At 37.8% G+C, this 24,638-nt stretch overlaps 1 protein-coding gene across 4 annotated transcripts in view; it reads right to left on the bottom strand.

Annotated features, from left to right (window-relative positions):
* TTC7B (tetratricopeptide repeat domain 7B) overlaps positions 1 to 24,638 on the bottom strand; it is a 313,914-nt gene that overhangs the window by 118,701 nt on the left and 170,575 nt on the right. For all 4 annotated transcript variants that reach the window (XM_027844965.1, XM_027844966.1, XM_027844967.1 and 1 more), the window contains 2 exons: positions 19,071 to 19,143; positions 13,003 to 13,163 (listed from right to left, as the gene is read on the bottom strand). In XM_027844965.1, coding sequence (XP_027700766.1) covers positions 13,003 to 13,163; positions 19,071 to 19,143 — 234 coding nt within the window. The remainder of the gene's footprint in view (positions 1 to 13,002; positions 13,164 to 19,070; positions 19,144 to 24,638) is intronic.

The raw sequence follows: 24,638 nt of genomic DNA, 5'->3' as shown, positions 1-24,638 counted from the left end.
GTGTGGATTTGTTCTTTTTTGAGGGTTTTAAGAGGAGAAAGAGAAGGGATAGTAAAATAAATATACTTTCTTAAAAATCAGAGGAAAAAGGGGATGGAAATTATTTCTCAAAAGTGGGTAGTATGAGAAGGGTATACAAGCATGGAGGAAAGAAAGGGGAGTGGGCACTAAATGAATCTTCACTCTTAGCTGTAGAATACAAAGGACAATTAAACAAACACAATATATTAAATGCAACAGGGAAAAAAGTGGGAATGGGAAGGGACAATTCAGAGGAAGATAATACTGAGAAGGAAAGAGTCACAATAAAAACAAATTTCCTAATCCTGAAAATTGGAGGGAGAGGAGTGGCTATTAGAATAGAAAACTAATTAGGGTTTAAAGGGACATCCATCAACTAAGAAAAGGCTGGACAAACTGATCTATATTGAATGTAATAGACTATTACTGTGCCATAAGAAATGACTAAATAGATGATTTCAGAAAATTCTGTGCAGTATGAATACAGGCGATGCCAACTGATGCAGAGTGGAGAACACAGAACCAGGAGAACAAGAAGCAAGGATGCAGGTTAAGAAGGCAACAGGAAAGAAAAATTTAATCTAAAGAAAGTAGTGACTCACAAACTAGACCTCCACCAAAAAAGATAATTTCCAAGACAATCACCACAATGAGATAAAGTGTCATCTTCTGAGATTCAGTTAAAATAGTCCTTATTGGAAATTTTACATCTTTAAACACGTTCATCAACAAGAGAAAAAGCACAGGTGAATGAAGTAAGTATGCAGCTAAAAAAATTAGAAGAGCAACAAAGAATTCCAGCTAAGCAGAAAAAAAAATTCGGAAAATAAGAAACAGATTGAAAACAAAAAACCTATTAAATTGATAAGTAGAAATAGGAGCTGATTTTTTTTAATTCTAGTAAAACAAACAAGCCATTAGCTGATGTGATTTTTAAAAGAGGAAAACAAATGAGCCAATATGAAAAATGAAAGAAGAATAAAGAGGAAACAAAATTATTAGAAGCAATTTTGACCAACTGTCAACAAAAATAACTTCAATAAAATGGATAAATGTTTATAAAAAATAAAATATCCACAGTATTTGAAGAAGAAATAGATAACTTAAGTAATTCTACCTCAGAAAAAGAAACCGAACAAGCCATAAATGAATTCTGAAAGACACTCCCCTAGGCCTGATTGGACTTACAACATAATTCTATTAAACATTCACAGAACAATTAACTCCAAGTTTATATAATTTTTGAAACAATAAGTTAAGAAGAAATCCTACCAAATTGTTTCTATAAGATAAATATGGTTCTGATCCCAAAAACAAGGAGAGGGAAGCAAAGAAAGAAAACTATAAAACAATATCTCTAATAGCTCTCAGTGCAAAAAATAATAAATAAAATATTGACAAAGAAGTAATAACAACATATTGAAAAGATTATACAATAACCAAGTTGGATTTATACCAGGAATTCAGTGTTGGTTCAATAACTGGAAAACTATAAACATAATACAAAATATTAAAAACAAATTAAGAGGAGGGAGGAGAAGGGGAGGGAAGAAAAGGGGAGGAAGAAGGGAGGGGGGAAAGGGAGTAGGAGGAGGAGGAAGAAGAGGAGGAGGAGGAGGAGGAGGAGGAGGAGAGCAGAAGGAAGTTCAAAAACAGGCATGGACAAGCAGTACAATGTTAGTTTACCATGTTAAATTTAAAATACTTTAAAAATGACATTTATGTACTAGATTCATGGATTCATATATAATGCTTCCTTTCTAGCTTTCTTCGTGTATGAAATGTTAATGTTTGCTGAATGATTTCCTACTTAATAATTTTAAATTATAATAAAATTTTAGTTTATAATTTTTAAAAATCTTGGCTATATTTTCTCAGTACTCTAATATTGTCTCTTTTTTGATGACAGGCAAGAATTATTGTTAGATCCCACGTCAATTACATTTGTTTTCTTTTTAGTGGAATTGTCAATAATCCGGAATACTCTAACCTCCTAGCAGTATTTTTGGAACAAAGAGCCATATTTAGCAAGAACAAAACATTTCAAGAAACCCCATTTTGGATTGTTTCTTCCCCACTCTCACCATGGTATCCAACAATCTCTCCCATCTCTCTTCTCCACACCTACCGCTGCCACATTAGTACAGAGCCTCTACACTAATCTCTCAGACTATTACAATAACTTCCTTATTAGTCTCTTTGCTTCTAGTCTCTCCACAACCCAGTCTATCCAGTTCACACAATACTACACATATCTTTTTTGCATTTCGGAGTTTCTAAACTTTTTCTGTGTTGTCTGCTGGCCTTCACATGTTGTCTGTGACTTCTGCAAAACTCTCAAAACATTCCCATTTAATTTCAGAACTGTGATGGGGAAAATTGCAATGGGGAAGGGATAACTGTATTATTTTATGGCAACTTCATTTTCCATCAGTAGCTCTGCTTGGTTCCACCTCCCCAGAACATCATGCCTTCAACCTGGATATCCCCAGGTGCTCTCCCTCTCCTTTTCGGCTTCCTTTTATGTACTGTCTTCCCCCATTAGATTGTAAGCTACTTAAGGGCAGGGACAGTCTTTCTTATTATTTGTATCCCCAGTGCTTAGCAAGGGGCCAGGAACATAGTAGGAACTTAATAAATGTTTATTGACTAGAACTGCATTTTAAAATATTCTGACAAGGTGTCCAGGGCTTTACCAGACTGTGAAAGGGGTTTCTAACACCAAAAAAAGTTAATAATCATTGGGGTTACAGCATATATTGCTCACCTGCACGTAATACAAAGGACAATGAAGGCTTTGCTATTCATTTCAATCTAGAAACTTTTCAGTGCCTGACAGCCTTGCTACCAAGTATTCCAAGATTTTATCTGATCAAATGTTTTCTAAATTCTGACATTTTCAGTTCCAGATGGGTATTCACTCTTCTCAGAGTGAAGTAAGTGCACTTTATGGGCAACGCTAGTGCAGCCTGAGCCCTCAGCTTATAACTGAAGTATTAATTTGTGCTGTATTTCTACAAGATTGTTTCTCTGTTCTCTAAACAGCACTCAAATCTTTCATTTTTTTTGCTCCTTAAAATTATAAAGAACATGTCTAACTAAAGCTTAAAAAAATTAACTGAACTTCAAATTTCAGCGATCCCAATACCCTACACCTGCCAACCCAAGATGCAGCAATGGATTTCTGTGATCAAATTCTGCTGAAACGCCCACTGACTAACTTTACTCACAAATTAGAACAATTACTAATAAATTGCTAGAGGCTGATACTCAACTTTGTTATTAGAATCTTACTAAATCTATTTTATCTGACAATAGAGATTAGATAAATAAGATAAAATTAAATTCAGTGGGGTAAGAAGTGAAAAAAAATACTTTTTGACTTTTCAGAATAAGAATTGGATGGCTCTTATTAGCAAAAACTACCCTAAATATCTAAAGTTGCACACGTAGGAGCATGGACACACACACACACACACACACTCAAACCCTCTTCACATTTGTATACCACATAGCTTTCAAAGAATATTATCAGATGTGATTTTCACAACCACCCTGTGTTGGGCAATGTAGAGATTAACCCATTTGACCCACAAGGGAATTGTTCAGAGGTGTAAAATGAATAGTCAAGACTAAACAACTAGGAAAATAAAGAAGCCGAGTCTCATACTCCTGACCTCTGACACAAAGAACAGTATTCTCTCCACTACACTTAATCCTCTCTTTCTCACCTGTCTCCTCTTTCCACCCTCCACTCTTGTAAAGTACATTTGGGAAAAGTTCTTATCATTTTAGAGAACTAGCTTTCTATCACAGACTTACAAGACATTTTATGCAGCTGTATTTCTAAGTTTATCCTACTAAAGAATTCCAGATACTGGAGATTTAGAACGTCCCCCAATAACTTAGTCCAGTGTTATTGGTAGAATTTATCTCTCTACCATTACATTCCATGGTTTCTATATAATGGCCTAAACAGAAAGAGTCCAAGACCTGGGTTGGAATCCTGATGGCTCTTCCTCTTGCTATCCATTGGATTTTATACAAGTCACTTTCCATCTCTGAGCCTATTTCCTCATCTATGAAATGAGCGAGTTGGATGAGATGAATGCTAAACTCTCTTCAAACTAACATTCTCTGAATCTATAATACTATAACATGTGGGCTAAATTCTTTTGTTTACCTATTGTGTTTTTTCTTTTCTTTTTTTAAAGAAAACAATAAAATCCTGTTATTGCAAAATGCAAGAGCCTGGAACAAATGGACTTTGATTTAACTGCATTTGGATTATTCAATATTTTTCACTAAAGAACAGTAGCATCTAGTTGGCTGAGAAACCACAGGAGCTTGAAATTACACATTATTTTGAATATACCATTATCATTTTAATAAGGCTTTAAAGCAATATGCTGGAACTTTGGAAACTAAAAAAGGTAATGATAAAGAGGAAAGGAATGTAGGCTTATGTTTATCAATAGGAGCAAATCTACTGGAAACCTTATTTTGACTTCTATAAAATTCCACTGCTTTATTGGGTTTCAATTAAAAAACAACAACAACAACAACTAGGGAGGATAATATTAAAGTATGGTGAAGTGAGAAAAAGCACAGGACTGAGAATCAGGAAATCCATGTTCTAGTTCTGGTTTTATCAAAAACTAACCGTGTGACCCTAAGTAAGTCACTCTCCTTTCAATGACTCAATTTCCTCATCTGTTAATTTAGGGCATAGGGCACTGCATTCCTAATAGTATATAATTCTGTAATACCGACTTAGAAAGCATGTTACAAAGAGAAATACTATTTATTGCATATGTAAATCTGCTTTGAGCTCTTGGGCATAAAGGTGTTAAGAATACAGGAAGTCCTCCAGATTCTTAAATCCTGGAGCCAGATTATGAATATATACTATAAAACTGCACAGGAGTCATACTACCTCTGGTTCACCTCTCTGTGCCTCAGTTTCCTGACTTATGTAACGAAAATTCTGTTGTATGGCCACGTGGTACTGTTGCAACCTTTTCCCACCATATCTCAACTGGTCATTTTTGACAAAAGAAGATAAAATCATCCCAGGATTCTCCTCTTTATTAAAAATTAGATTTTAGAAAGAGAGATTAATAGGTATTATATAAAGACAATTCATCCACAAAAGTCCTGCTATAAAAACTCATTGTATCATGAAGGTGACCCAGGGTTCTTAAAGGTTATGCCAGTGGAATGCAATTTCTAACAAGTTCAATCCACAGAGCATGGTCCTTGTGACAGATGAGGTCAGCCTGAGGAGGGCCTGCCTGGTTAATCATGAAAAGGTTTATCATTGGGAGGCTTGCCACGTGGTGATGATGAAAGCTTTGGCCCTGGCAAACCATGAAACAAAGTACAAAATGACCCTTAGCCTCCCAAGCCTGCAGTGACAGTAACAGAAGGATGGAAAAGAAGACAGTACAGTGGGTGCTAACAGTCACAAAGGTTTTTTAGACTATTTACAAACAAGAACTTAACTAGTGGTATTGTAAACATGAGACTCTTTGTCCAACATGCAACTAAATAAACTGAATCATATCAATATTGACACTGTCATAAATGAAACCAAAAGATATAAGTAAGTTGCAGCTAAATGGAAAGATGACTCACATTTATGATATAGTTGCTGATAGTTTTCATTTCTTTTGAAAATTATCCATAAGACCTTTGACCAATCATCTATTTAGGAATAGCTCTTGCTATTTGCTGCAAAGAATTTTCCCCTATTAACTGCTACTCTTTTGATTCTAGCTGCATTGTTTGTGCAAAAGTTTTTCAATTCTGTGTATTCAAAAAAGACCATTTTCTCTTCTATGACTTCAATCCTCGTAGTTAAAAATTCTGCCCCTAGCGATAGCTATTAATGGTACTTCTTTCTATTCTCCTCTATTCCATGTGACTTTTTAATATTATGTCATGAATCTATTTGGAGTTGATAATGATATATGCCATAAAATAAATATCTTTTTATATATTAATGTTATATTTAAGTATACATAATTGTTGGATATTCTATTTGCTCTCTTCTCCTCCATGAAGTATAAAAAATAATTATTGTTTGTCTTTTAATAACATTTCACCCCTTCTTACGAATACTACTAAATTGATGATATATATGGCACACAGCCTTTATTGAAGATTTCCTCAACCTCCCCCTTAAAACTTTAACATAGAATACAATGGACCACAGGCTCTTAGAAGAAGATAAAACCTAGCAGGTTCCATCAAGTGCTTTATGTAGGGGTCTGGAGAGGCACAGTGGGCTAGTCACCCAAAGATCAGACTACCTAAATTTGGAGAGGCTCATCACCAAAGGGCCAACCTTGAGAGAATGACTTAGAGCAGAAGTTCTTAATTTAGGGGTCACAGAATACCAAGAGGCCTATAGATAGATTTTAGTGTGTCTGTGAACTTGGATAGGGGAAAAAATTGCATCTTTATTTCAATATAATTGGTTTCCTCTGTAATTCTAAGTATTTTATTGTATGCATTTTAAAACATTACTCTCAAACAGGGTCCATAGGCTTCACCAGACTGCCAAAGGGGCCAAAGCAGAAAAAGTTATAAACTTCATCACCATGCTGTTAATTCAGCCTTGGATGCTCAACACCTTTCCCTCTGAATGGAGGCTAGAAGGATGGAGGACCAAACCTCTCCCCTTTCCTCTATAGAGGGCAGAATCTGGACATTCCAGTTCACTCTCCTCTTTTCATCTGCAGCTATGGTAGAGTTCAAGACACCCTCGTGGTGTCCTTCCCATACCCTTCTCCTTTCCAGCTTTCTTTTGGTCTTGTCTTCTCCCATTATACTGTTAGCTCCTGGAGGACAGGGACTTTCTTTCTTTTTCTTATTTGTCTCCTTAGCACAGTGCCTGGCATTTAGTAGAAGTTTAATAAATGTTTACTGAATTGAAAAAAAAAACACCTGGTTTAGCAGGATCATAATCTATACTGGTGGAAGATGAATTCAAACCAATGAAATCATGGATCCTTGATGTATGTGATGCATACACTGAAATACATGCAAACATATGTAAATAAGTATTTACATGTGTGTTTTATATATATGTATAATTTAAATATATACATACAAATTATTCTTTCCAAATGGTAAATAAAATGAGCCAAGTCAATAAAGTGTTCTTAATGAAAAATATAGCCCAATTTGCTACAATGCATTAAACTACAGAGCCCAACAAACCAAGAAAATATGCTTGGATTTGGAGTCAAATGCTCCAAAAGAGCATTGGATTTGGAGTCAAACGACACGAGTTTAAATTCCAGCTCTGCTATTTACTTGTATGATGTTATGCAAGTCATTTAACTTCTCTGGGCTTCACTGTCTACATCTGTAAAACCAACAGGTTTGACTAGATGGCCTATGGGTCCCTTCTCCCTCAAGATTCTATCACTCTCTGATTAGGTGAACTCCGATATCCTTTTCAACTCTAAATCCATGAACCTATGAATTCTCAAAAGCTGATGCTGGTTTGCAACTCTCAGTTGTATTTTCCAAAGGGTATAAGGAACAGATCATCAATTCTCAATCCCAGCCCTTCATTTAAAAATAAATGTGAATGGCAGTAAGAAAGAGACCACAAAAATTGTTACTCTGAGAAAACCTCCAGGCCTTCAAAGAATCATGACATATTCCCTCATTGTCCCCAAGAAAAAGACAATTCCTAAAAAAGCCTGTTCCATTCATCACACTGACACCTAACTCCATCTTCTTGGCAAATGAGAAAATGACTTAGTAAGGTGTATCAATCAAGGGAAAACATGCAAAGTTATTTTTTTAAAGGAGACAGAGCATGTATTTTGGTCCAATTACATTAGATGTAGTTAGTGGTCTGTCAAGGGTGAATACTGAATGTTCACTATAAAGATATGTGCTTTTGTTTTTTTCAATTCAATATTATTTTCTTTCACTTAACAGGGATCTGTTTTCTCTCCCACACAATTCTCTACTCCCTCCCCTTGAAAAAACAAAAAAAACCAAAATTCTTGTAAAAAAAAAATCTGCATAGTCAAGCAAAACAAATTCCTGTATTGGCCATGTCCATAAAATACATGCCTCAATTTGCACATAAATCCCTCACCTCTGTCAAGAGGTAGGTAGCATATTTCATGATTATTCCCCTTGATTGGTCATTGAAGTGATCAGAATTTTGAAATCTTTCAAAGTTGTCTGCATTTACAACGCTGCTGTTGTTTAAACTGTTCTTCTGGTTTTCTTCATTTCGTTCCGCATCAGTACCAACAAGGCCTCCCAGACTTTTTGAAAAGTGACCCGTTGAGGGGTTGGGAACCAAGATGGCAGATTAGGGACACCCACCCAACTGAACTTTCCCAACATTCCCCTCCAAACACCTTTGAAATAATACTTCAAATCAAATTTTGGAGCAGCAGAACAAAAAAAAAAAACCCAAAACAAACAAACAAAAAGTCACAGTCAGACATTTTCCCAAGCCTAAGCAAACTTAAGAGGTCAGCAAGAGAAGTCTGTAAAATCGGAGTGGAAGCTTGTCCCGAGCCCACACACAGCAACTGCAGCAGCAACTTCAGGAGCTCTCAACCCAGAGACAGGGGTCAGACAACTAGTCAAAAGAGATTATAAGGGACCCTTTCCCGGCACTAGGTACAGCTGGTGCTGATTTGCAACTCTTTTGCCCTACATAGTTCTGGGTCTCAGTTCTTAGGTGGAGAAGATAAGCTGGTGGTTTGGTCACAAGCAAGCAGGAGCCCTGGTTGCAGTTCCAAAGCAAAGAGGAGCATAAGCACTTGTGGCTGCAAGGGCTGCAGGATCCCAGGGGCACTTCCTGGGTAAAGACCAGAGCACAGTGATCACACCACCTTGGAAGCACCAAAAACTTTCAGACCTCTAGAATTAGCTCGAAAACAGAAGAATGAAAAATCCTAAAGCTTGGAACAGTGCCAACCCACCCCCAGGAAAGCAGAGTCCAACTTTTACATAAAGTTCAAAGTCAAGAAATAGACTAGAAAAATGAGCAAACAAAAAAAAAAGAATTTGACCATAAAAGCTACAATGGTAGCAGGGAAGACCAAGACATAAACTCCGAAGAAGACAACAATGTGAAAACAGCTACTAAAAAAAACCTAAAAGAAAAATGCTAATTGGACCCAAACCCAACAAGAATTCCAGGAACAGTCAAAGCAATAAGACTGGTAGAGGAAAAATTGGGAAAATAAAATGAGAGTGATGCAAGAAAATTATGAAAAGAGAATTAGCAACTTGGTAAAAGAGGCACAAAAAATACTGAAGAAAATAACACCTTAAAAAACACAACTGGCCAAATGGTAAAAAGAGGCACAAAAATCCACTGAAGAAAGAACACTTTAAAAAGCAGAATAGGCCAAATGGAAAAACAGGTGCAAAAGATCACTAAAGAAAATAATTCATCAAAAATTAGAACTAGAACTAGAATTGGGCAAGCAGAAGGTAATGGCTCCATGAAACATCAAGAAACAATAAAACAAAGTCAAAAGAATGAAAAAATAGAAGAAAATGTGAACTATCTCATTGTAAAAACAACTGACCTGGAAAAGAGATCAAGGAGAGATAATTTAAGAACTATTGGACTACCTGAAAGCCATGATCAAAGAAAGAACCTAGATATTATATTTCAAGGAAATATCAAGGAAAACTGCCCCTATATCTTAGATTCAGAGGATAAAGTAGATTTCACATGTAAAACTGACATCATATTGCTTGTCTCTCAGTGGGGAAGGGAGGAGGTAGGAGGGAAGAAAATGATCTGGAACTTAAAGTTTAAAAAAAAAAAGAATTCACAAAATAAATAAATAATAAATTGAAATGTTAAAGAAAAAATGAAAGAAACTGACCTTTCTATCATTTCTTAGAGCACAATAGTCTTCTGTCAGATTTATATGCAATAATTTGTTCAGCCATTCCCCAATTGATGAGCATTCCCTTAGTTTCCAGCTTTTCACCACTACTATAAATACACATAGAATTACAATAAACATATTTGTACATATTAGTCCTTTTCTCTTTTTGATGTCTGTAGTAGTGGTGCAGCTGGTCTACACACTTTAATAGCTTTTTGGGCATAGTTGCAAACTGCTCTCTAGAACAGCTGGACCCACTCACAGCTCCACCAACAACACATTAAAGTGTAGGTATGTGCAGTCTCATTCAGGGGAAAATTTATAGCATACAAATAATATTTTCAGTCAATTATTTTAAGATTTTAAGAAAAAGACCTCAAGAGGCTTCAAATTCATTCCCTTCTTTCCAGGTGGAACTGCAACTATTCTCACCCCCGAGAATCAATTGCTTATTTTTAAAATTTCCTTGAAGAGGAATCGTTATTCCTCAACTTCCCTTGAGAAAAAACTCCTGGGTCCTACAATCTTCTTATGGGAAAATCTTCTTAATTCCATATTCACAAACTTATAAGTATCCTCATTCAGTCCTACTTTGAGGAAGAAGGATGTACCAGAGATTCACTTTCAACCCTGAGACCTATAAACTGAAAGACAGAATAGCTATAGCTGTTATTTCCACATCTGATCTCTGCTAAGTGAGGTCAAAAAAGCAATATCAGCTGGTAGTGGTGATGTGTCAAGAATGGCAACAAAGGATTTAAAGCCAGAAATTATCCTAGAGATAATCTAGCTGAGGTTCATTTTACAAATGAGTCAACTGAGGCACAAAAAGGCTGACTTGAACAAGTCATACAGTCACACAGTGACCATCATCACCAGGATTCAAATCCAGGTCCTCAGATGATAAATTCAAAGGCATTTCTATTTTAAAAAATGCAATCTAGAAGGGGGATCACCTCGCTGCCAGAAAGAACACTTGCTTTTATAAGACCACTGAGGAACCTCAAACAATACCAGTTTTAAACACAGACATCTGATCTTAATGTTTTCTAGATAGTCTTTTGTCTCTAAAATTAAACAAATATTTACTAAGTCACTATCTATACTCAGAATGTTGAACCAAGGAGTATGGGAAGTACAAAATAAGTATAATGCATAATCTCTACTCTCAATCTAGGCAGTGACACAGAGCATACAAACATAAAATGGAAAAATACTCAACAATATCCAACAAATTTACTGTGAGCCTACTGTGTGCTGAGCACTCCGCTAGGTGCTAGTATGACTGAGGGCTTTTTTTCTTTAATTCTACAATGATTTCTTCAGGTTTGAGAGAAATGAGAAATCATGGGTTTAATTCACAGTCAGGAGGACTGGTACCATGTCTGACCCAAACTTTCAATGAACTATTTATTCGCAGAAGATAAGTTTCCCATTATACATCAAGAAATACAAATATTTAAACAGCAACCTAATCTTCTGTTGCTTTCCAACCTGCTACCATATGCCTTGCCTTTTCAAGCTCGCTGTTTAACATTAAAATAACAGCCTTGCACTCCTCAAATATCTCCACTGCTGTTCTTTAGGTCTGCCACTTGAAAAGCCTGTCAGCTGCTGTCACTTGGAGTCGTCACCAATTTTCAGGATAATATTTGAGTTATTGTTTACTGCTTGTTTTATAGCACGGCTTTCCATTCAATCACCCTCCTCTCAGGTGACACACTAGGCTATCAATACCGTAAGGTAACACTGTAGTTAAAAAAGTAAAATTAAAAGGGAACGAAGGGCAGGGTAGAAGCAGCTTTATGAATATTTATGAGAGAACTTGGATACAGCAGGTGGTAATTTATTGATGGGAAAGAAGAGAGTTTTTAAAAAGAAAAGAAATCAAAAGGGAAAGAAATGATGCTGAAGGTTCTCAGATCCTAAACTGCTTTGAACAAAATCTAGAAATAAACTCAGTGAGGGAAGGAATAGATTCTAAGACCAGCAAGACATGAAAGGCACAATAATAGCTTGTCATCTCACTCCACATAAATATATGAGCTAGTGCTATAGCCCAAGTCAGAATTTCCTCAAATTATTATCTGGCAACCAGTAGTCAAGGATGCCTTTTCCCTCTCGAAGATGGAAAAAAAAACTTGTATTGAAAATTTGGGAACCTGTTTTCTAAGTAGAGCTGCTGAAATCATACTGACTAAAAATCCTGGGAGGTGATAATGCACAAGATGACCCTTCTAAATCTTTGAAGACATACTTAGTTCTGAAGAGAAGCTAAGATTGCATTCCTCTCATGCCACCTCTCTACTTTCCTCTCCCACGCCCCACAACCACGGGCCCTTACTGGTTAGTCATAAAGAAACAGGGCCAGTAGGAATCTCTGAGTCCTCTTGCTAGTTCTCCACTGAGTGCATTTTAGCACTTTCTGATCATTCGCTTCATTCTGGTAAGTAAGGCATTAATAGAGAGTGAAAATTGGATAAATGGCCCAGAAGACTGAAGGTACTTCTCAGCAGTTTCTAACTTATACATGTAAAGTCATTCTCCTAGAGGAGTTATACTAATGATTGATTAGGTATCCAGTTTATCTTCGTAGTAAAGGGAATTCATAAATTTGGTACTTTTTTTGATGAAAATTCTCAGCCTACTTTACAAATATTAATTTATTCATTTTACGTAGTTCCATTTCCCAGAGAACAAGCCTGAGTTACAAAGATAGGAAGTGGCTTGATCAAGGTTGTCCAGTGTTTTAACTGCAGAGCTGGTAGTAATATTAGATTTTATTCTTGACCCAAAGTTCCTTCCTCATTTCTCTAGTAGGTCTGTAAGCATGCAGACAATATACTATATATAGTATTTAATAGGGTCGTGATGTTTTCATTTGAAATTATGCTCTGTTACTAACTCTCTAAAAAGAATCAGGGTAGGTCACACGCCATCCAGTCTGCACACTGGCCATGCGCTCTGCAAAGAAATCACTTGAACACCAGACACTAGCTGCAGCTGTCCCAAACTAGAGAAGATCTCGGCTGGACAAAACGAAGGCCTTTATCTGAGTTAATGAAGAGAAAATCAGACTACTTACATAAAGTTTTCTGGATATTCACTCAAGGCCATGTCAATGATGTTGAGAGCATCATGGTAATGTTTCTGAGCTGACAATAAGAGTGCAAGGAGATGCAAAGAGTTGGCGTCATCCCCTTGGAGTTGAAGAGCTTGGCGAACGTAGCCCAATGCTTCTGGTATCTGGTTGAAAACAAAACCAAAAAAAGGTTTTTAAACAATGAAGAATATGCACACCAATTTTAAAGATATAACATTTCTACATGAATACTGAGATTCATGTTTAATATGCTTTATATACAGATTCTGGAAAGAAAAAAGTGTTATAATAACCCCAGGATGTCAACTACGAATCATAAAGCAACCTGAATGTTTTCAAGCAAGAATCAAATTCTTCAAAACAATAGAGCAACCAATGAAGTTAAGTGAAAGACTCAGTTTCTGCATATCACTGCCAATATCAGAACTTCAGTTTTTCCCTGGATGAACACTATTTTTCTTTGCCATATACTTCAAACTGCTTTTGATTACACACAAACAGATATGGCCAAACTGGGGAACATAACAAATAATCTGAAGTTTTTAGTGGAATTAAATTCCTTCAGCTAAACTATTTCTATTTCTCAAAGTCCTGCTGAAATGAAAGAATTTCTTAAAATAATAGGATAGGGACTGAGCCTGAGATTTCATTAATATAGGAAAATCATAGATGAGGAATCTTCTTCAACAGAAGGCTGACCTTTCTCAATTGTGCTAGACAATTGCCTGGAGGACCAAGAGATTAAGTGCCTTGCCCTGGGTCACACAACTGGTACAGACCACAGCCAGGTCTTCCAGGGTTTGAGACCAGTATCTACCATGACACGATGCCTCTCAACATAAATCAGTAGATTTATCATCATCCCAATCAGCAGAATGAACATTCTTTTCAACCAGGGAATATTTCTTCCTCTGTCCTAAGTGCATATTAATTGTAACAAATAGTGGGATTCATGGAATCTGAGGGACAGAGGAAACCTCAGAAATTGTCTAGACCCAAACCACTTCATTTTACAATGAAGAAACTGAAGCACAGAGTAAATTAATGGGTATAGTCACACCTCTGATTAGGACACATAAAAAAATAAAGCTAGGATTTGAACCTGAGTCTCCATCCCAATTCTCCATCCAGTTGTCTTTCGACCACATCATGCCTCTTCGCATCTAAATTTTAAAAAGACTCTCTTTTCCAAAATAGCTCCTCATGTAACTCAACACAAGAAGAAACTTATAATGATACTTACGACGCTGATGTACCAAAATTCACGCAGTGTAAGTCACAACCCAATCAGTTTTAAAACACAACTATTGTATATGACTTGTTCAGTATGAGTACTATGTGAGCAGTATGGGGTTCTTCTTCCACTTAGGTAAAACTCTTCAAAACTAACCAAATACAAACAGCAACAGAATGTATATGTGCTTGATTTAGAGATACCCTAAATTCCAAATGGATTCTACAGTAACTAAGAGAGAAATTTCATTTGAATTGCAAAATAGGATATCACAACTCTATCACAAATTCTTTCTTCTGTCTCTTCCCACTCTAATCCCATGTGTTGTTGGCAGCCACCCCTCAGCGCTCCTACTTTGGCTCTCCTTTAAAGTCCCCAATGACTTCATTTCTTCATAGGATATGAGGCTTTCTCTCTTCTCGAATTCAATCAATCTTCTCACCCCAAAATGTCATATTTGTTAGACTTGACACATAAGCTCTAACTTCTGGGTCACAGAATCCAAATTTGGAAGAAGAAAACTTGGACCTCATTGACTCTTACCCCCTTGTTTCACTGCTGCCAAAATGGAGCCCTGAAAGGGGAAGTGAGGTGCACTAATACTATACTGTTGGTTACTAGACAAGCTGGAGGAACAATCTGGGTCTCCAGAATCTCAGTCAAGGACTTTTTCCATCACCCCATACCCTCTAGAAAATACTGTTCCTTATAACAAGTAAAGGAGACAAAACGCCCAAACCAACAAGGTCATCAGGAAAAGCTATCTATATTGGGATACTGCTAGGGAATGGATGTGACTGCCACTAGTTACTCAACTATATTAACCACCCCTAATAAGCTGCTGAATAATGTGTAGTGGAATTCAAAGACCAAGGAGACTTAATATCAGAGTATCATGTATTCAGAGCTAGAAGGGACCTCAGAGATTTATTCAAGGGAGTAAGCTTTGTATTCTCTCTCTTACTGTCATTCACATTTATTTTTACATCAAAGGATGGGACTGGTGACCTATTCTTCTTGGTCTTTGGAAAATGCATCTGAGAGTTGCAAATTTGTGATGACTTTTGAGGATTCTTAAGGTTACAACTTTTGAGCTTTTGAGGCCATCATAATCCAATCCATTCACTTTATAGATAAGGAAGCAAAGTGCCGGAGACGTCGAGGAACTTGCATGAAGTCATACAAAATTCCACTTCCAAAAAGTTTTTAACCTCTTGAAAAAGACATATAGAAGACTTGTACAGAGAAAACAGGAGCAAACAGGAGAAAATTATTGATAGCCATACTGACAAGATTGTGGAATGAAGGAAATTCAGAGTTTGCTTAAAGGAAAGGCTTCTAGAAGGAGTGAGTTTTCCTCATCTGAAAAATGATTGTGCTGGTACAGATGGCATGTGGAGTCCCTGGATCCAGGATTCTTTGGTGGTAATAGCCATAATATGCCTGCCTTCATCTTCTCTGCAGCAGTTCTAGACGTGGTCTTCCAGAGAAATTCACTGAGACAAGTCACAAAATTGCTGGAATAGGCTTCAAAGGGCATCTAGTCCCACCCATACCTTTAACAGGAAATTCCCACAGTTCAAGAAGCACTGAAGAGGTCACAAGTGAAAAAAGTTTAAGAAGCCCTATCCTAAATTAACCTATTCCACTTTTCAACAACTCTAATTCTTACAAAGTTGTTTCCTTTTATCATACTAAAAGCTGCCTCTCTGCAACCTCCTTCCACCCACTCACTGCTCCTAACTCGGCCCCATGGGACCATTCAGAATTCCTTTTATAAGTGATAGTCACTCCAATTTTTGAAGACCAGTAACATGTCTTCTCAAACCATATTCTCTTTTTTTTCTCCAGGTTAAAAGTTTTTTAAACTGATCTTCATATGTTATGGTTTCTGGTCATCTCTCATCACTTGGAATAGCGGCATCCAACTCAAATAGAAACACATCTCAGGGGCTCCATGAATGACTAAGAAAACCACAAATTAGCATTAACTGTTACGGTATATTTTTATTTATTTTGTTAAACATTTTCCAATTACATTTTGATCTGGCTCTAGCCCTGCTGGAATTTTGTGGCCCACCCTGAAGTACAACAGTTTTGACAATCTGGATCACCCTATCATGGGCTGGAGGGGTGATCCCAGTGTAAAGCAGAGAAGGGAATTGAGTCACTCGAATCTTCATGCTACTATTGTTGCCTTGGGCAATCTTGAAGCCAGAGATGGCAAGGATTGACATCATACAGCCTGGCCTCAGGGTTTGACAAAGCCCTATAGCATATGGATTTAGTGAAAATGACTATTTAATACCTGTTGGTTTCAGTACACAGCAGCTTCCAGCGGCACCCTGACATGATGACTGGAGTGCCCACTGTACTGCCTGTTAGTTCCTGAAAAGAGAGTATGGGCCTCACAAAGACACACAGCTAGTGAGCCTCGGGAAGGAGCAAGGAGGTGTGAGGGGGAGGTAATTCCTTTCAAAATCATTCAACACGCCTGATGGCTATTACCTCCCAGCTCTCAGGTCATTCTCTTTCCTTTCCCAAAGAATTCAGTTCACAGAATTCCTCTGAATTTCACCTCCCTTTAAATCTGGAGACTTCAACCACCATGGTGATTCCACCTCCAATACCCTTAGGGACATCCCTCCAGAGCTTCCTTTTCTCCCCAGTTCCACATTTGAAAGCACCCCAGAATCATCCCCAAACAACCCTTCAACTTGAGCCTTTGATACCTCTCCTCTGAGAGCTTAAGTCTTTGATCACCTCTTCCGTGACAACTTTCCACCTTTCCTTATCTGCTGGATCTCTATCCCTAGTCACAATGGCCTCTCCGAGCTCTTGACCTCTTCAGCATCTGACACTACTGCACAAGACCTCCTTCTTCAAACATGCTCCTGTCTTTCCATGACACTGTTCTGTTGGGGTTTTCCTCCTTCTCAATCTCCTTTGCACGATGTTCATTTACGTGCCTTCCCCAGCGGATGGGTGCACATGAGGGTTCTTTCGGATCCGTCTTTTCTCGTTAACTCCCCCTTCACCCACCTCTCACGAAGAGGTGGCCCTCATCTTTGTGGAGACAAACTCCTCTACATGGACTCTCATCTCCGTTCCATCCCATTTTCTTTGGCAGATGGCCTCCATTATCATTACCACTCTCCCTCCAACCTTCAGTCTCTCCCTATCCAATGACTCTTTCTTTCTTGCCCACAAATATACTTATGTCTTCCCCATCCTTAAAAACCATCTTGATCCAATCATCCTAGCTCACTACCCTCCTGTATTCCCGCCCCCCTTCTTAGCTAAATTCCTTGAGAAAGTCATTGACACCAAATGCTTCCATTTCCTCCTCTTTCCCTCTCTTCTAAACCCTCTGCAATCTGGCTTTTGACCTCATCATTCAAACCTAACTTCTCTCTCCAAAGTCACCAATGATCTCGTAACTGCCATCCCTAATGGCCTTTTCTCAATCTTGATCCTTCTCGACCTCCCTGCAATGTATGACACCATCCCCTTCTCCTGGATACCGTCTCCTCCATAGGTTTTCCTGACATTGCTCTCTCCTGGTTCTCTTCTTACCTGCTTGACCACTCTTTCTCAGTCTCACTGACTAGCTCTTCAAGCAGGTGATGCCTACAGATGGTGAAGGTTCCCTAAATCTCTGTCCTTGGCTCCTCTCTTTTTACTCTATACTGCTTCATTTGGTGATCTCATCAGCTCTCACCGGTTTAATTATTTCTATGTAGCTGATTTTCAGATATGCACACATACATATATCCACATAGACAAATACACACATATGTGTATATATAGATATATGTGTCTATAGATAGATATATGTCCATCTCTAATCTAGAAACCCAGTCCCACATCATCAACTGCCTTTTAGACATCTCAACCTGGATGTCCTATAGACATCTTAAACTCAACATGTATAAAATAGGATTCATTATCTTTCCCTCCAAACTCTCTCTTTTGCACTATTTCCTTATTACTCCCCAACTTTCCTGTTATTGATGAGGGGACCACCATTCAGGCGTCATCCTCAGCCTCTCATTTATACTCACCCTACGTATCCAATTTCTTAGCAAGTCTTATCCTTTCTCCCTTTACAACATCTCTCCTACAAGGACCCTTCTCCCCACTTACACTCCCCTCAGCCCTGGTATAGGCCCTCACTACCTAAAGCCTTGCAGATGTTCCCCCTGCCTCAAGTCTTTCCCTATTACAGTCCAGCCTCCACTCAACTGTCAAAGTGATTTTCCTAATGCACAAGTCTGACCACATCACTTTTCTACCTAATAAACTAGAGTGTCTCCCTATTAACTCCAAAATCAAATATAAAATGCTCTTTTTGGCATTTAAAATCTATCACAAGCTGGCCCCTTCCTACCTTTCCAATCCTCTTATACCTTATTCCCTTCCACATACTCTACAATGTACGCACAACAAACAAGCTATCTTCTCACTCTGTGTCTTCTCAATGGCTATGCTTCATACCTGAAGTGCTCTTTCCAGCCTCTACCTCCTGGTTTCCAAGAAGACTCAGCTCAAGTCCCACTTTCTAGAGAAGGCCTTTCCCAGGCCTACCCACCTCACCTCCAAGCACTGCTAGAGCCTTCCCTCTGAGTTTGCCTTCCATTTGCACAATATAGATGACTGAATGACTGATTAGAAAGGTTCAAGGTCCCAATTTCACTCCAAATGGACAGAAGATCAGTTACTGTACCAAAATGAGAAACTGAAAGAATTAGACTTCGATGGCACATCTTCCTAAATTCAGTATATAATCCCAGGAAACAATGCTATACAAGCTTACCTGTCTGGATATGGCCAGCTGCAGAGCCAGATAAAAAGCTGCTAGGTGGTCCGTAGGTGACAAACTGTGGGCCCTAAAAAAGTTCAAATTATTTGCAACTATTAGTACACATGAGGATGTTTGCTTTTCTTAACAAGTGTGCAAGTTTATTTAATCATCTTTTGCTGTGCCACTAAGAATTTGAATTTTTATCTTAACGCCACCAGTGATCATTAGAACATTTTTTCTCTCCCCATCAGAAATACATACATGTGCAAAACAGAAGTGTGTCTTCAGTCGGGTAACCTCTGGCAAGAAGCCGCACTCTATTTCAATTGGTGATTTCATCAGCTCCCATGGATTCACTTATCATTTCTATGCAAATGACTCTCAGATCTATTTATGCAGCTTTAACCTCTTTCCTGACCTCCAGTCTTACGTCTCCACTTGCATCTGAGACCTCTCTAACTGTATGTCCCACAGACATCTTCAATTCGACACGTCCAAAGCTGAATTAATTATTCTCTGCCGCCACCCCCACCCCACCCCATTCTCCTCTCTTGCTAACTTCCCAATGACAGGTGAGGGCACCACCATCCTCCCAGTCACCCAGGCTCACAACTTAGTTATCATCCTTAATTTCTCATTCTCTTTAGCCCTCCTTTCCCCGACTGTTGATTCTACCTTCAAAATCTCTCTCATACAAGCGCATTTCTTCCCTCTAACACCGCCACACCTGGTACAGGCCATCATCACCTCCTGTCTGGATTATTGCAACAGCCTTTTGATTTGTCTGACTGCATTAAATTTCTTCCCACTCCAGTCCATACTCCTCTCAGCTGTCAAAGTGATCTTCTTAAAGTGCTTGTCTAACGATGTCATCCCACCGTTTCAATAAATTCCAGTGACTCCCTACTGCCTCCAAGATCGAATATAAAATCCTGTTGGCTTTTAAGCCATACGTAACCTGGCACTTTCTTATTTTCCAGTTTTCATACTCCTGAATCCAGTGACACTGGTCTCCTTGCTATTCTTCTCACAAGACACGGCAGCTCTTAACTCCAGGTATTTCCACTGGCCATCCTCCAATCCTGGAATTCCCTCCCTCCTCATCTTTGCCTCCTGGCTTCCTTGGCTTTCTTCAAGTCTCTGCTAAAATCCCACCTTGTGAAAGAAGCCTTTCCTGGCCCCCTTAATGCTAGTGCCTTCCCTTGAAGATGATCTCCAAATTATACTGTCTATATCTTATTTTTCCATAGTCATTTGCATGTCATCTCTCTCATTAGATTGTGAGCCCTCTGAGGACAAGACAATCTTTTGCCTTTTTTTTTTTGTATCCTCACCACTTAGCACAGTGTCTGGCATGTAGTAAGCACTTCTAAAATAGCTTGATGACTTGGGTGGGTTGGTAACCATAGAGGGAATGAAGAAAGGAAGTGAAAGGAATAAGCACTTATTAAGTGCCTACTAAGTACCAGTCATTGGCTAAGGACTTCTCAAATAGTATCTCATTTGATCCTCACAATAACCCTAAGAGGTAGGTACTGTTATTTATCTCCATTTTATAGTTGAGGAAACTGAGACAGACAGAGGTTGTGACTCGCCCAAGGCTACAGATGTAGTGTCTGAGGCTAGAATTGAACTCAGATCTTCCGGACTCCAAGTTCAGAGCTCCATCTACTATACCACCTACGTGCCTCAGGGGTTTGCAAAGGCTCTGAGTTGGGTAATGAAAGATTCAGGTTAGGTCAAATGGAATAGGGTTAATTAATTCAACATTTTCCCTCTGAGGGAGACTCATTGAGGGCCAAGTTCCTCTTAGGGCACAAAGACTAGATCTTTAAAATGCACAGGTAATGTGCTGATCTAGCTCTGTTAGGTTAATCTTTAGCTCCATCCTGATGTTCTAGAGGAAAATTTCTTAGATTGAGAGAAGACTCATGGTAATCAAAAGCTCAATTTTATTTATCAAGTGAGACTTTTGTTTCTGATGAAATATCAAATGGGGGGGCAAGGTGGAGAAAGACTGTCTCATTAAGATAAATCTAGTTAACTAGTTTAGCTTTCAAGTTATGATTCTTAGAACCCTTTAGTATAACCAATGATTAATTTTATTAAATGTCCTATTAATAAAACTGAAGGAGAAAAACATTGTACTTAATTAACTGAAAACATAGATTTTTGCTTTGATGTGAAAGACTATTATATTTCATCCATAAGCAACTCAAAACTTCACTGAGTAAAGATATGATTCTTTCGCTACTGGATTGTTAAACATAGCAAAACAAATTTTTACTTTCTTTTTTAAAGGTATTTCATTGCATACAAATTAAAAACACATTTTTATATTCTTCCACTGATAACGGTGATAAAAGAAGGAACAGTGCTACTAGCAAAGTACACATTCAAGATTAAAAGAAAACCCATTTTCTTTATTTTATGAAGGCAGAGCTACAAGTGTAGGATAATCTCTTACACAACAGACCCCATTAAGTCCAATAGTCATGAATTTTTTAAAAAAATGTTATTAGACCACGTCTACTGAGAAAGGAACTTGTTTAGGATAATGAGAGATGTCTCATTTTTTTTTCTTGCAGACAAAACAATTAATATTCAATACCCAGCTAGGTGGCACAATGGACAGAGCACCGGGTTTGGAGTCAGGAAGATCTGAGTTCAAATATGGCTTCAGACACTTACTGTGTGACCTTGGATAAGTTACTTAATCTTTTTACCTCAGTTTCTTCATCTGAAAAAATATGGGGATGATAAATAACATCTATCTCTAGGAGTTGTTGTGCGGATCAAATGAGATAATAATTGTAAAGCATATAGCACAGTGCCTAGCATACAGGATTGTTGTTGTTGTTAAGTCATTTTCAGTCATAATCTGACTCTTCATGACCCCATTTAAGGTTTTCTTGGCAAAGATACTGGAACGGTTTGTCATTTCCTTCTCCAGCTCATTTTACAGATGAAGAAACTGCAAACAGGGTTAAGTGACTTGCCCAGGGTCACACAGCCTGGATTTAAACTCAGGCCTTTCTGACTCCAGGCCCAGCACTCTATCTACTGTATCACCTAGCTGCATGTAGTAAGCAGTATATAAACGTTAGTTATTATTAACCTTCTGGTCGGTCTGCCTGCCTCAAGTCTTTCCCCACTCCAATATACCCTCCATTTATCACTTTAGTGATTTTTCTAAGCAGAGGTTCAATCACATTGTACACCACCACCACCACCACCACCACCCATTGCCCTCAATAAACTCCAGTGACTCCCTATTACCTCCAGGATCAAAGATAAAATCCTCTGCTTGGCATTCAGAGCCCTTCATAACCTGGTCCCCTCCGACCTTTCAAGTCTTTTTACACCTTACTTCCTGACATGCAATCTTTGATCCAATGTCACTGGCCTCCTTGACATTTCATGAACAAGACATTCCATTTCTATACCAGTCATTCTTTCTAGCTCTTTCCCATGCCTAGAACACTCTTCCTCCTCATCTCCACCCACTAGCTTCCCGGGCTTCCTTTTAAGTCCTAACTAAAGAAGTCCTTTCCCAATACTTCTTAATTCTAGAGCCTTATCTCTCTTATTAGCCTGCCTGTAGCTTATTTTTTCATATTTTTTTGTTCGTTGTTTCCCCCATCAGATTGTGAGCTCCTTGAAGGCAGGGACTGTCTTCTGCCTCTTTGTATCCCCAACACATAGCAAAGTACCTGGCATATAGCAGGCACTTATTAAATGTTTACTGACTAACTCTTCTCTTCATTGATCTTTCTTGATGATATATAATGACACCATCTTATATTTGTGCAGTGTTTTGTGGTTTGCAGTAATTTCACTAAAATACATTATCTCTTTTGTTCTCACAATAAGCCTATGAGATAGGACAGGTATTATATATCTATTTTACAGATAAGGAAAACAGGCTCAAAGGTATGTCCAAAGTCACATAGTTAATAAGTGGTGTTGGTAGAACTTGTCTGCCTCCAATTTCTTTTTCTTTTTCTGGATGGCTTTAATTTCAGTGCTTTCTCACTGCATCATGCTAAATCTTTACTAAATCATTAGTATAATCATATGCTAATAGCAGAAAGGGTACAATTCTTGCTCTTATTCAAATTCTAGTTTTGCCATTAGTTGACCCTCAGCAATTCACTTAACTTTCCTTTGCCTTAGTTTCTTTATCTATAAAATGGGGTTAATAATGCCTGTCCTAACTGCTTTACAGGGGTCGTGTAATAAAAGCATCTTGTTAAATTTAAAGCAGCACAGAAATGAGCCATTACGATTACTACTCAAAGAAACAAATGTATCCTAATCCTATGTTTGGTTTTATTTAACTGAGGTTGCCATTTTTCATATAATCTTATCCTAATCCTGTGAGAGTGTTTTTTTATCTTTCTGCAATGCCCAATTTTCAGGTTTGTTCTTTTGTCTACTGGCCATCCAAGATTTTGCATGCCACTGGAATTTTCCTCCTCACCGTCCACAAAAAGTGCAAACTGGAATGCAATGATTTGTATTTCTCTCTGCTCTACTGGTCCAACTCCCCCCCACACCCACACCACACCCACTGGTAAGGAAACTGAAATGAGGAATTAATTATTAATAATAGCTATATTAATTAATAATAAAAATAATAATTAATAGTGCAACTATTTCCCTGTCGTACCTTATTTCACTACTAATAAAACCTAATTTCTACAAACTTCAGAAAAATTTTCTCAGGGCTATAATATCCTTAGCTGCACCCACAAATTTTGAACAAATAAGTTCATGACTTATCTATAAGTGATAACAATAACCATCTTTACCCATTACCAAGTAAAACATTAGGAAATTATCCTATGAAGTAAGAGTGTGGAGGCAAAAGGAGATCAGGGCCTCAAAGCCATACCCTGAGTTCATCAGATGCCTGCAAACATACCACCTATAATCAGGACTTCTGTCCTAATCATGCCTTGTTTTGTCAAACAACAAAACTGTCTAAAAAACTAGTATTTATGTAAAACAGTAAACCTGTATCTAAAGAATCTTAAATAGGATCATTAATCAATCTGAATTTTTCTCTAAAAAGCACACAAAAGCAAGCACATTTCAAGCTTTTATTTCTCTTGATTTTGCTAATGAATCAAACTGCTCCCTTTAATTTTTCTTCATCCCCTTCTTTGCTCCCCTCACCTGAAAAGGGAAAAATATTAGAAATGCCAGAGCAAATTGCTCTTCTTGTATATACTCTGGAAAACCTTTAATTATCACGTACCTAACAGCCTCAAAAGTTAAGACCCTCGTAAAAAGAAAGGACCATTTCAAATGGGTCTAAGTAGTACATTAAGCAAAAATTATTATGTAATGTAGTAATCTATGTATAAGGACATAAAATTACTTTAAAGCTATAAGCATTACATGAAAGGGAGAAATAAATAAAGGAATGTAAACCAGCTTGACAATCTGCTCATACTCAGAGCTAGCAGTTTAAGCTGGATAAGCAAGCACTTCGTGCTTTTTAGACAGTCTTAACAACCAATCACCTGGCCCTTAAAATTAACTATTCTACATGGTAGATAAAGTATTACCATT

Source organism: Vombatus ursinus, unplaced genomic scaffold, assembly GCF_900497805.2.
Source record: "Vombatus ursinus unplaced genomic scaffold, bare-nosed wombat genome assembly UNPS02014945.1, whole genome shotgun sequence".
Classification (NCBI taxonomy): domain Eukaryota; kingdom Metazoa; phylum Chordata; class Mammalia; order Diprotodontia; family Vombatidae; genus Vombatus; species Vombatus ursinus.
The sequence above is the reverse complement of the archived record's forward strand: the minus strand, read 5'-3'. Positions and strand labels throughout refer to the sequence as shown.